This window comes from Propithecus coquereli, unplaced genomic scaffold (assembly GCF_000956105.1).
Source record: "Propithecus coquereli isolate 6110/MARCELLA unplaced genomic scaffold, Pcoq_1.0 Scaffold205, whole genome shotgun sequence".
Taxonomy (NCBI): Eukaryota; Metazoa; Chordata; class Mammalia; order Primates; family Indriidae; genus Propithecus; species Propithecus coquereli.
In genome coordinates this window covers 3,514,987-3,528,986 of record NW_012145523.1, presented here as the reverse complement: position 1 = coordinate 3,528,986, position 14,000 = coordinate 3,514,987, and the positions used below count along the sequence as shown (strand labels likewise).

At 39.6% G+C, this 14,000-nt stretch overlaps 1 protein-coding gene across 1 annotated transcript in view; it reads right to left on the bottom strand.

Moving 5' to 3' along the window:
* Positions 1 to 256: 256 nt before the first annotated feature.
* Positions 257 to 14,000, bottom strand: part of LOC105810122 (neurobeachin-like) — a 176,886-nt gene continuing 163,142 nt past the window's right edge. The window contains 4 exon segments of the mRNA XM_012644042.1: positions 257 to 347; positions 2,623 to 2,774; positions 3,829 to 4,025; positions 5,918 to 6,019. Coding sequence (XP_012499496.1) covers positions 257 to 347; positions 2,623 to 2,774; positions 3,829 to 4,025; positions 5,918 to 6,019 — 542 coding nt within the window.

Sequence of the window (14,000 nt, the reverse complement as noted above, 5' to 3'; positions counted from 1 at the left end):
TATGAAATAATTACCAAAACATCTCCTAATTCATATAATTTACATGATATAAGCTTGCTTGGTAGCAGCTGGTGTTCAGTTGTGAAAAAACACACAAAGTAAAATGGTTGCTGACTACAATGTACAGCTATTGCTGGGTGTGATGGAATGTACAAACGGAGGTCGATGTAGACAGGTCTTTCCACCAGAGATATTGCCTTTCCACGCAGCACTTGTGCTCTCAGCTTTAACTTGGCTTTTGGTTCTTCCTTTACCTTCAGTATCTGTTCTGATGCTCATAATGCCACCGATTAAAATCTATATTAAAAGCTACAATGCTACCAGAGGCCATGCCGGTAATCAGAGTCCTGGAAAAGCAGAAAGAACAGTTAAGAGTGACACATGATCACTTACATGGTTGCTATTTTATACCAGACAATATCATGATCTCAAAGTTCACCAAGTCTTAATTTTGTGTTTATCAAGATGGGATGGACATCTATCTCTTCTCGATTCTGCCAAGAGAAGCTGTCAGTTGTGTGCACACCTGGACGGCCAGCCCCGGGGTGTATGAGCTGATCTTGGAAAGCCACGTTTCCAGCCTCCTCTGGGCACCCTGCGCCTCTTGGCAATCACACTCATGCCTGTCCACTGCCTCCCTTTCGACGTCTGCCGGCTTCTCTGAGGATTTCTGGCCTTTCTTTCCTTTGTCTCCTGGAATCACTCCACCCCTTCAACGCTCACCCCATACGCCCTCCTCAGTGTATACCCAGTGCCATCGCTTTCTGACACCCCCGTACTGAATCCCCATTGCCAACTGCAGGGCACTGCCAGGAGGTATCACAAAACCTTCAGACTCAACACATCCACCCTGGGTCACTGCCACCTCCTGGCCTTGCTGTTCTTCAGCTGGTTAAGTCACCCTTGTCTCCTCTCCCCGCCTTCCAACTTAGCAGCCATCCAGCCCTGAGGCTTCTTTCTCGGGGAGGCTCCTCCCCGCCTCACTACCACGACCCTACTCGGGTTCCACGATCTTCTGTCTACAGCAGCTGTTGCTTCACTTTTGATTGGACGCTTCGTTGGATAAATACCTTTTGAGTATACATCCCCAATATATATTTATCAACAAAGATAATCAAAATTAAGGACAAGATTAAAATAGAAATAGAAATTTAATTAGCATCTTTCCTCCCTCCATTTGGAGACCCCTAATACTACTGCAACTTGGAATGTGGGCTGTGATCCCCCCTCTCTGCCTGTGCCTGGAGACTGGACGAACATCTTATGAGGTCTCTCCTGCTCTCCCCAGCCCTCAGGGAGAGTTCATCTCTTCCCTTTTCTGTTTTTCTGTCCCCGTTGCCTCGTATACAATGATCAGGATTATTAGAGCTCTTTGGAGTCAGTAATCTTAGCACGTTGCATGGTACTCAACCTATGATGACAGCAGCAAAATGAATACATGAATGAATAGGAATATCAGGGAGAATTTAAACTACTAAGCACACACATTATTTTGAACACTTTAGAAACACCCAAGTATATACAAATAATTGCACAGTAAACCATTCCCATTTATTCATAAGTATGGACTGCAGCACTTTGGAGCACTCTAATAATAACCTTAAACTTTCTTTAAAAACAGTCTGGGCTGTGCAGCAAACATCTTTCCTCAGAATAAATTTGATCACATTATTTTTCCTGATGACTTTAGTATCATTTTAATATATTGTGAAAATGCTTTGTTAAATTTATTATATCTTAATATTTAAAATATTTTAAAACCAATATTGTTATAAGGAATCTTCCATACAGTTGAAAAAATGTTAATTGTCAAGCTTATTTCCGTTAGATAACAAAAAATGAGAAATTATGTACCATATTCAGATTATAGGGTTATAGTTTATTTTTAAAATTTACAAACTTTAGGTTTCATATTTCTAATATTATTTTCTTTACAAGAAACCCAAAGGTAAATTTTAGAAAATAATAAAGTCCTTTTGCAACTGAAGAACAATGGAAAAATCATATTAATTAATTAACTACCAATCATATCAACTCTTTTCAAGAAAGGATTAAAGTGTTTTAGGGGAATGCATAAAATAAAACAAAATAACATAAGTGGGAAACAGGTAAATATCAGTAAGAAATTGGGGGTAAAAGACTGTTTCAAGTGATGAATCAGTGCCTTGGATGTTTGAAAAGGAGGCCAGCTGTAGCCCACACTGTGCACTTTGCTGGAAATTGCTAGAAGTAGACCTCACACTGGAACCCACCTCTGCTGAAAAATACGTGTTTTCCTCACATAATATAAACCAGGGGAGGCCCATCTGAGACTAGGTGGGATCTGAGAACAGAGAAGTTGGTGGGAATAAGTTCTATGTCTTGGGCTTTAAAATGAGCCTGGATGTGCCTGTTCTTCATTGGACCCATTTCTTTTTCTGGTTCTTACTCTCTTCCTCTGTTTCCCTCTTACCAGAATCCTTCCTTAGAGTTCTTACTCCTTCCCTCAATCTACCCTGTTCTGTGCTAGTCTGTCTTTCACTGGGGGCTGGAATCTCATTCACAGCACAATTCAGCCTTGGTAGAATGAAGAGCTTTTGATGACAGTTGTCAGTGATTACATTTGTCCTTGACGCAGCTCACCTCTGGTCATGGGACAAGTCCATTGCTCTAATGCCAGCATCGCATCCGGGGTAAATGTACAGCTGCTTGAAGTCGCAGGCCTGCCAGACCTCCACCACACCATTGTCCCCTCCGGTTACCAGGTTCTGGCCATCGCTGCTCAGGAGAATGGCCTTAGAAAAGGCAAAAACCAACCATTTCACTCACATTTTCTTAAACAGTCAACTGTCACTACTGAAAAGCACTCAATGCAGTTCCCTCATAATTATCTACTTTTAGCCATTTTACAAGTTTTTTTTTTTTTTTGAGACAGAGTCTCACTCTATCACCCCGAGCAGAGTAGAGCATCATCCTATATAGCTCACAGCAACCTCAAACTTCTGGGCACAAGTGATCCTCCTGCCTTAGCCTCCCAAGTAGCTGGGACTACAGATGCTACCACGCTGGCTAGTTTTTCTATTTTTAGTAGAGATGGGGTCTTGGTCTCGCTCAGACTGTTTCGAACTGCTGGCCTCAAGCAATCTGCCCACCTCGGCCTCCCAGAGTGCTAGGATTACAGGCGTGAGTATGTATGAGTTTTTTGAAGTCCAACCTGTAGAATTTCCAATGCGGAATTCATCAGTGTTCTTACATATACAAAGGATCTTATTAAAACCAATTTAAGTTATAAAATTACAGAAGTCTCAGAATATTATCAATTTAATTTAGGAAGACCTTGAGAATCAAGTAACATGATGTTTAGTTAAATCCTATTAACAATGCTGAGACTTTTAGAAAAAATGGCAGAAGCATATTTCACAACAGTTTTCAATAACAATAAACCAGTGATTATAATTCATTTGTGAATGAAGGGCAAATGGGCACATGTGATTTTGGTTTAGGGTTCTAAAGACAGGGCTCTTTGACGACAAACTCACTTTAATGTTATGAGGGTGCAGCGCTGAAACAATCATTTGTAAAAGGAGCCTAAAAAAAATCTCCTTAAGGTCCAACCTTTAATCAACCAACAGCTATCATTTCTGAAATACGGTTCACTGAGTTAATTACCTGGGATTAAATGAACTTGGGTTTGTTCAAAGTCTCAGTCTACATGAATGTATATGCCCTTAACCCAGAGCACATTTATCTGGACACCACAGAAATTCTACCATGAATCATTTAATGTCAAACAATCAATCTTTAATCTCTTGGCTTCAGTCCAACTTAGCATGAAATATGCAGATTTACCCGTGTTGAATCATTGATCTCCATTTGAGCCAAAAGTTTCCCATTAATGCTGAAATTGCTGAATCGCCCTCGTTCATAGTAGATGATACAATGGCCTTCGCTGGAGACAGAAATCAAGCGTGGGAACAAGCAGTTTTCTGGTCCTTCAAGGGCTCTCAGCAGATCTCCAGTGATGGTGTGGACAAGGCAAGGGCCCTCTGCAGAGTGGGGACATGAATGGCCAGGGTCAGTTGGTGATGACAAATCACACACCAGCTCTCACCAACCCCAAAACCTCATCTGGGTATGCACTTGATTGGCTTAAAGAACACAGTAAAGGCAAGAGGTCTGCTGGCCAGAGCCCGGCACTGATGTGATATTTCAACAGAGCAAACACAGAGAAACTTTTCAATAATCTGTACACATATAATACTTGGTCATTTCCTTCATCAGATAATATTCACAATAAAAGGATAGTTCACAGATTATATGAGAATAAAAGAGTTTATGTTCCAGACATTTTCTCTTAATGTGCTTCTAGAAATTTTTCTTGACAGTTTAAAAGAATTATCAGAACAGTTGCTAATTTTCTCTAGTAGCATCAACATTTAAACATTGCACCACATAAATATATTACTTTCAAATATGTTTTAATTTTTTCTGTTGTCTATATGTAAAATGTAAAAGCAAAATTCAGTAAATTAATTAATTTAGACTACAGAAACATATTTTGTTTCTAAATAAATGAATAGTGAGGCAAGAGTGTAAAAGTAGTATGAGGAGTGACTTATTTTGCCCCAATTGTTTTGGGCTTGTTTTGCCCTTGTGTTTTGGTGTTGATAAGATTAACAAAACAAACAAACAAACAAAAACCTTACTGGTCAAGTTCATAACAATAATTGGTTAATATGGTTTGGTATATCTCTACTCCCCTTTCCAAAAAAGACCTCCACAAAAACTGTAAATGAATTACATTTTTATTTTTCAATCAGTTTATTTGAATATATATATATTTTACAAAACAAGTGACACTATAAAGCTATACCCAAGTTTTTTCCTGATTACTAAAGTAACAGGTGTATACTATAGAAAATTAGAAAAAAAAATAGCAATCTTCTCTAATATCACTCACAACCTATAGAAAATTAATGCTTTTTCTTTATGTCTATTATGTGTTATTTTCCTTTCTTTAAAACTTTACAGGATAGAATAATATCACACACATTGTTACCTTTTTTAAAAATTAAGAGACATTTATTGAAAATATCATTTGTCCATATCTGGGGTATTTACTCTTAGAAATGTAGATAAAAGAAACATGGTCCCTGCCCTCAGACTATATCCATTCCCTGTAAAGCAGCCAGAACAAGCTCTAACAACCAAATCAGATCATCTCATCACCTTGATTAAAACTCTTCAATGGTTTCCCACTATATTTATAATAAAATAAAAATTGCAAATCCTTGTGCATGGGCCCCTCCCACCTGTTCAGCCTTCTGCCCCCTGGACGCTGAGCACCTGCAACACTCCAGCGTGTGGTCATTCAGTTTCTCCTAAGCACCAGGCTCCCTTCTGCCTTGGGGCCTTCCCACCAAGAACTGCTATGGCAGCCAGAATGGGGACCTAAGTTTCCTGGCTCCTCCTGAAATGACACTTCTTCCACAAAAAGTCAAAAGAACCAAGTAACCTTGTTTCCTTTCCACCAGCCTCTATACAGCCCCCAGCCTTGTAAAGAAAGGGACTGGGGGAGGGAGGGGACACTAGGCCAGTCCCATGAGCAACCTGATCCCTGTACCGCCCCACCGCCCCACTGCATCAGGGGTATTTTCCCCATCTTTGAAATTCCTTTTTAATGGCAGCATCATACGGATGCACTGCAGTTTATCAGTGTGCTGGTTAGAATGCTGGGGATCACAAAATATTGCATAAAATTTTACACATATTTTATATTAGTACTAATCAATAATAATAAAACTAAACACCTGCAAAGAACCTAGGAATGACATTTGTCTACAGAGAGCCTCCTGGAAGAAAGAAACCGTAAATCATGGTTAGCTTGAAAAAATGGTACATTTTCTAAAGATTTAAAATGAAAGAAATGACTTCTGACCTTTAGCACCACTGATAACGAGTCCAAGTTCTGCACAGACAGAAACACAGACAACTTCGTGGTCATGGCCTGTGAGGACAGCTCTTGGTGCAGGATAGTCACCTGTAAGACAACAGCAGCAGTGAGCCACTGCAGACCAGTGGCAGGAGTAGAGCTACACCACTAAATCCGACGTTTAAGAAAACAATCATCAGTGTTTATTAAGGGCATTATCAGTAAACTGTGTGACCACGAACCAGCTACTTCTCTGCTCTCCTTATCTGTGAAATGGGCGTAACCACCAGACCCACTACACAGGCTGTTAGACGACAGGATAAGTTAACTCGTGCAATGTGCTGAGAACATCATGAGGTGGCGAGGGCTATCCTTTTTATTGTTACAAAACAGGCACAATGCCTGCCAAGGTGTTTACAGGTGTTACCTCATTTACTGTAGTAGGCTCTATGAGGTAGGTACTCTTATCATCCCTGTTTTATAGCCTAGACGCCCAAGGCTTTGCTAGATTATTGAACGTGCCCAGGTCCGTAGAGCCAGCAAGTGCTGGAACTGGATGAACCCAGAGCTATCTCACTCTGACATCTATGCTCTTACCCATTTTAAAAAGTTCTCCAAAATATCCAACAGAAAAAGAAGAAATGCTTTGATCTGGGGGACAGAGGAGGTAGGAAGGTGGGTGTGGGGAAAGTAGTGAAAGAAAGAAGAGATAATTATCTTAACTCTACACTGATATTCCATAAGCATTCTCACTGCTGAGTGCTTTCACAGACGGAATAAATGTCCTCTAAGTCAGGCGTCCCCAACCTATGGTGAGTTGTATAATTATTTCACTATATATTACGAGGTAATAATAGTAGAAATAAAGTGCACAATAAATGTAATGCACTTGGATCATCCTGAAACCATCCCCCACTCCCCAGTCCGTGGAAAAATTGTCTTCCATGAAAACAGTCCCTGGTGCCAAAAATGTTGGGGACCGCTGCTCTGAGTGACAGACATTCTTCTAAGCGGGCTATGAGGTGGGCGTATATAGAGGAGTAAGGTGTACCCTGGAACTGTTCGAAACACATCAAACAACCACGGCCTGTCACAGGCTTACTACCACTTGGGGCACTCGACAAGACGAGTGTGAGGAGGAACGAAGGTAGGGCAGAGTCCAGCAGGAATCAAAAAAGTCCTCACAGAAATGAAGAGAAAATCAGAATATTGGTGAATACGCTGCACGCACATAGGACAGTGTGAGAGGGTCAGCAAGTTGACAGGGCATCCTGCCCAACACGTCTTGACTGGGAAAGCTGTTGGGAGAAGCCAGGTTGGGATGGAAATGGGGAATCATTACAGGCTTGGGGTAGAGAATTGTAGAGGGAAAGGAAACAGGAGAAAGTCAGAGAGGAAATGTGTAAGGTAAATGGGGTGTGGTGCCATCCTGGGTAGGGTTTTGAGTGGCTCCTTTGGAAGACAGGAGAAGACAGCCACTGCTGGCCACACTGGATGGTATATGACCGCCTGACTCACTGAAGTAAAACTCTGTTGAGGGCAGGGCAATCAGAAAGAAAGGTGTGGAACATTTAGTAACTGCACAATATGGATCTGAACCATTCAGAGTCAATAAACATTTATTAATGCCTTGTAATACCCTAGTATTTCCATTTTTCATTAACAGTATCGCACTTGTTAATGTCTTATGTTGCTTATATCCTCCCATTTCTCTCTCTTTTAGTTTTTTAAACAATTACAGCAGACTCATTGTATAATATTGGTTCATCCTGGATGTATTATTTAGTTGAGTTATAATATTGTCCTAGCAAAAAGCAAGCACAAATATGCCTTTGTGTGTATATATACATAAATATCATTATTTCATTTTAAGTTGCCAGTTTCATTAACTATTACTTTTTCTCCTTGAAAAAGTGTGTTGTAATTTGGTTACCTAACTATAACTCTTTGAGAATTCTTGGTACATCTCAAACTAGGGTCAATGTACCCTGGGATGTATGGGAGTGAGAGGTTCTATAAAAAATTTTAAATTTCAGATTACAATTTAATGAATTTCTGAAAATATTTTTTAACCAGTTATAAAGATAAAACCTCTTTCTGATGTCAAATTTGCTGTGATAATTTTTTGCTATGGAGATTTAAAATTGAAATGTGCTTTAAGATGAGCTTATTAGCTTAGTGTTCCTCAAACTAGGGTTCAAGGAGTCCAAGAACACATTCCTAGGAGTTTGAGATTGTTTTGCTTTTCAGGCACCTAACCTGGATGGAGTGTGGGAGAAAGGGGCCGACAGCCCACGTTAGTTTGCCATTGTATCCTAAATCTATGGATGTTGCTATAATGTGTTTTGAATATTGGTAGAATATCATTTATATTTTCAGCAGTCCTGGATTTGTCTGAAACATATTTATATAATATATGAAATTATGTTTCAAAGATGCCCTGAGTTTCCTGGTAAAATGAGGATTAGGTATTGATAAAATTTCTAAAAAGAAAGGAAATTAGCATATTGAAGAGACATCTGCACTCTGATGTTCATCGCAGCACTATTCACAATAGCCAAGATATGAAATCAACCTAAGCAAACTGTGGTTTATATACACAATGGAATACTACTTAGCCATAAAAAGGAAGGAAATCCTATCATTTGCAACAACATGGATGGAACTGAAGGACATCATGTTAAGTGAAATAAACCAGGCACAGAAAGATAAATATTCCATGTTCTCACTCATATATAGGAGCTAAAAAAATTGATCTCATGGAGGCGGTGAATAGAATGGTGGTCACCAGAGGCTGGAAAAGGTAGTGGGGGAGGGATAAAGAAGGGTTGGTTAATGGGTATAAAAATACAGTTAGATAAAAGGAATAAGATCTAGTGTTTGGTAGCACAATAGGGGAACTATAGTTGATAATTCATTGTACATTTCAAAATAGCTAGAAGAGATTATCTGGAATATTGCCAACACAAAGAAATGATAAATGTTTAATTGATGGATATCCCAATTACCCTGATTTGATCATTGCACAATTGTATACAGGTATCAAAATATTATATCGCATGTACCCAGTAAATACATACAACTATTATGTACCATCAAAATTAAAAATTAAAAAGTATCAGTAAGATTTTATGCATAATATTATCCTTAATTTTTCTAAATGATTATTTTGTCTTAGAGAGACTGGCATATTGAAAACCCTGAAATTATAAATAAATTTATATAAAACAAAGTTTTTGAGACCTTTCCCTTGTATGTATAGAAAAAAAAGCAATTTAATCTTATTGCAGGGAATTGAGAAAAATGTAAAATAATATTAAAAATATTCTTTATGTATGTTATATGTTTTCTGTTAGGAAATAAGTTTTTTCAAAAAGGCTTGTGTCTCATTTAGAAGTTTAACATGTTTTATTTTTTTCATCACAATTTCCCTAGATCATTTGAATAAACTGTGGAACTTAACTATTAGGGGATATTGTTTAGGGCCCCTAAAAAGCACTGTTTCCCTTTTTAAGTGACAGAAAAGTAGACAAAATGCTATTCCAGGCTTCTTGAGCTGGGAAACCTGCAGCCAGGGGAAAGCCTATTTCCTATATTTCATTTCATTGCCAGGGACAGATGTCACACACCCCAACAATCATTCAAAATCTCGGGAATATTCTGTCACTGTCACATCACAGTTGATGGATGTGGCTCAGGGTGAAAGGGCCAGTGCAGAGGGAGGTGCAGGTGAGACCCCCCTGCGAGGACCACAGCACAGCGCCCTCAGCCCCACCCACTTCCTCGCGGAAGAGCTCTGTGTGCTGGAATTACCAGGACTGCTAAAGCACAAACGCCCAATTTTGAGATTCCTTATAGGCAAGCCCTTGGAAACTCCAAATATAAAAGGCTCAAAGTAAAGATTCCATCTCATTTTTATCAGAAATCGTTTCAATATTCTCAAAGTGGATAAGAAAAAAGTATTAGATGCTGCTATTCCCATAGACCTGACAAGGAGAGCTTTTTCAGTGAGGTGGTCTGCGGATTTTAGAGAAACGGTCAAAGCAAAGATAACTCACAGTTCCTATTTTAAGCTTTGTTTGTGGCACTAGTGATATGCAGGGGAAGCTCTGGTCCTTCTGAGTCGCAGCCACACAAAGGCCATGGAGCATCTGAGACCTTGCCCCTCAGTGCGGTTCTGCCGGTGTCAGAGGAGGAACCTCTCGCTACACGACATTCAGATTTTATCCCTGACCTTTGTGCAGTCGCTGAAGCATCAAGGCAGACGGTATTTTCATTCCCGTTTATACTTGCATAAAATATGACGGACTTTTAAAATTTAAAATCCCAGAATAAGGGATTTAGTGGAAGGGTGAGGTCGTTTCATTATTACTATGATTTCGAGATTTATTTCGAAGTGTTGTTAGAAATTTGCTGGGACAGCCGAGAAGAACAGTTTCAGTGAGGAGTCCCCTAGCACCATACAAGTCCTCAGCCACAGGCAGGGCTGCTGCAAAGGTCTGGCCCAAGGACCAAATGTGGCTGGGCCTGCATTTCCCAAGGTAACAAAGTCACACAAGTAAAAACATTCTGTGGGTTGGAAAATGACAAATTGGCACATGATATGGTTTCGTTGTATTACATACTCAGAGTGTTCAGTGAAGAACAGAAGATAGACATGATAAATCTATTTTCTCATTCACTCTCAGTCCTTTTTCCTTCTCAGAGATGACTCTGACTACACTTTCCTGTGAGCATTGCCGTTGCAAGGCAGTCTCCTCCCTTGAAGTCTGAACCTGGATCTAGGCCACTGTATGTTTCTGTCCTACCATCACCTTCCAAAAACTACCAATGGTATCATCCACCTTCCTTTCCCCAGGAAGCTGGGCTCTGCATAAAGCCTAGACACCCTCTGGCCTGTCGTCTGAAGCTCTCTGGTCAGGACAATGTATTAGTCACTCTTGTTTATACTGCTTCTGACCCAGGCCAAAGACCTTTCTTGAAGCCGCAGTTCCATAAAAGGAAAGGAAAAGCGGAGACCTAGTGGCAAGCAGCTCGCCTCTCAGTCAAGCACCCTGTAAAGTGTCCCGATGTTAGGCTGAGGGGACGGGACAGCCGAGTGGTCTACTGCCGGCAGGCCCCGTGCTAGGGATGTTCCATCACATGCACCAGCATTTGGTCCTCAGAAAGCCGTGACAGGTAAACACGACCACATATGTAACTATGCTTCCCTCTGATACTTGATAAAATGACGACATAACATTTACTAAACCCCAGATAAGATTTCTTGCTCTGAGAAGTGAGACAAACTCATCTCATATATATAAATGTAAATGTACTTTACAAATATCTCTGGGCGAGTTGTTGTCCATGTTTTCATCTCTTATAATACCCTTAGTGGTGGCTGTGGAGCCGGGCACCAGGACAGTCTTTTTAAAAGAAGGCAGGGTGCAAACAAAGAGAGGGATGTGATTTGGCAGATGTTTCGTGACAGGTTGTGGCTGGCAGGAGGGTCAGTGTCCGGAGCTGAGGCGCACGCGGTGGGCGCCCGGAGGTGTGTGTGCACAGCCGACGCTCCTTCTCAACTGGCTTCTCCTTTTCAGAGTTTGCATAATGCTTGTGCACGAGCTAAAAGACTTTTTAAACGTGGGATAGGAAAGCACAATGACAATGTCTTACACATACTACTCCATGAATATTTGTGAATGTGATTAAAAAAGATGATGGTACATCCTCTTTCAAAGTTTCATATTGCTCTGATTTTAAAAAATTCTTATGTATGTATATCAAGCTCTATATAAAGCATTTTTTATGTGGTATAAACATTAAAACTCCATACTTTACAAGCAGATTGGCTTTTGAGCTGAGGTCCCAATGCATTGTAAGTGTCTGTTGAAGAGACAACAATGTTAACTTGCCCCTCTTGTGACTATCTTGTTGGAAGCTACAGCACGTAATAAGAAATGTCAAGTCCCAAGATCAATGAAATTTTGGACTCTAGGGATCCAACAGGAATAGCATTGATCCTTTTAAAGAACACCAGTCAGAGATGGGCTGTAATATATTGCAGAGAGGCTCAAGAGGATAAGCGGCCAAGTCCACGATACCTACCTGACAATAAATTCAATCAGCTTTTAGCACAAATTGCCTGTTCTGCTCTGCTTTCTTTCATGCAGTAGGCTGCTTCCAATTACAGTGCGCAAATTAATTTTTATCACTTCCAAATTAGTTTCAGAATTTGTGTAAAAGTCTGTTTCAGATGAAAGCATCTGCCCCTCACATCTTTGAAGTTCTGTTATCTAGTTAGGGACCTATTTAAAGTCTGCAAGATAATTTCTATGTTCAAAGCCATAGGTTTGAAAGAATAACAACAAATATTATTATTAGAAAATACATTAATAAAACAACTACAATTCAACTGTAACCTATGCTAGGTAGCCTTTGCTTGTCTCTTATGGTCTGTGATCTGAAACTCTCTTTGTAATACTCTGTTCACAAATCTTCATTGCCTTTGTGAAAAATTCATTAAAATGATAAGAATAATTAGAAAAAGACTAATATTTCAGCAATGTCTAAATTAGTCACAACAATGTATTCGACGCAATGAAACCACAGACTCTTTTTATAACCACCCAAAACAATCCACAAACATAACTTATTTTTTCTTTGTGAATTAGTAGAGCTATCCATTACAATATAATGATGACCGTGCAAAAGAAACAAATAGATATTAAAGTCACTTGACTTTATCTTGAGAATATTTAGTGATGTGCACACAAGGTTAGATGATAAGTCTATCATTTCATGATGCTATGATAAACAAGTACGATTTGGCCTCTGTGACATACAAAGCAGTTCAATGTCCACATCAAGACCAGTCCCTGAATTGTGACAGCTCCTGGGGTATTATGTTTTATGCTAGGACTTCCCCCTGCAAGTCTAGGTTAATGCATACAACCTCCAAAACCTAAGGGCATTGTGTCGCACACTTTAATATGAATTTAGACATAAGTAGCGTTTTGGTCTCGAGTAGCAATGTATTATGAGATAGAAAACACATATAGCCTGATGCTCTGACCTGTGAATTGGGAACTAGAGGAGATTAAATTGGAACACAATACAAATCTTTCTCTTTCATATTATGAGTTTTCTGGTGGCAATGACTATGTCTATGTCAACACCACAGCCGGATCGGTGATATGACAGTCAATTCAGTGTGTGCTGTGACTGCCTTTAAAAAAAGTGAATTGACCAATATATTTATGGCTGCTCTAGTCAAGCACAGACATGCTACTAGGTTGGCTGCTTTAATAGACCAGTGAGTCATAAATCAGTTCAGTCAATCAAATACTAAATCTGACTTATTTATTTTTTTTACTATTGTGATTATCCTTATGGCAAAAAGCTGAAACCATGTTTTTACATAATCATCAATTTGTACATAAGATACAAATAAAGCAAAGCATCTTTGGATGCTCAAAGTACTTATGGTATAAAATATTATGTGATAGCAATTCATGATTCATGTAGTAAGTACTCAATATCCTCAGTATATCCAAGCAGAAATAACAGTTTTGGGATCAGCATAAAAATAGATTCTTAAGGCCAGGCATAGTGGCTCACGCTTGTAATCCCAGAACTTTGGGAGGCTGAGTGGAAGGATTGCTTGAGGCTAGGAGTTTCAAATCAGCCTAGACAACATGGCAAGACTCTATCCCTACAAGAAAATTTAAAAAATTGTCCAGCCATGGAGGCATGCACCTGTAGTCCTAGCTACTTGGGAGGCTAAGGCAGGAGGATTGCTTGAGCCTAAGAATTTGAGGTTGCAGTGAGCATGATTGTACCACTACACTCCAGCCTGTGTGGCAGAGTGAGACCCTGTCTCTAAATCAAAAGATATATTCTTATAAACTGCAGAAGGTCAGAGACTTTGACTCTCTACGATTCCCAGCTACTGAGATAGCACCAGGCACAGTAGGCACTCAATACAGATTTGTTGCTGGACTAATACTTCAGGTGTTTATCCCGTTTATTCTAGGAGAGCTTTTTCCCTTATATTAAGGATCATGGAAGCCATGCTATATATGTTCACATTGACTATCCAATTAAG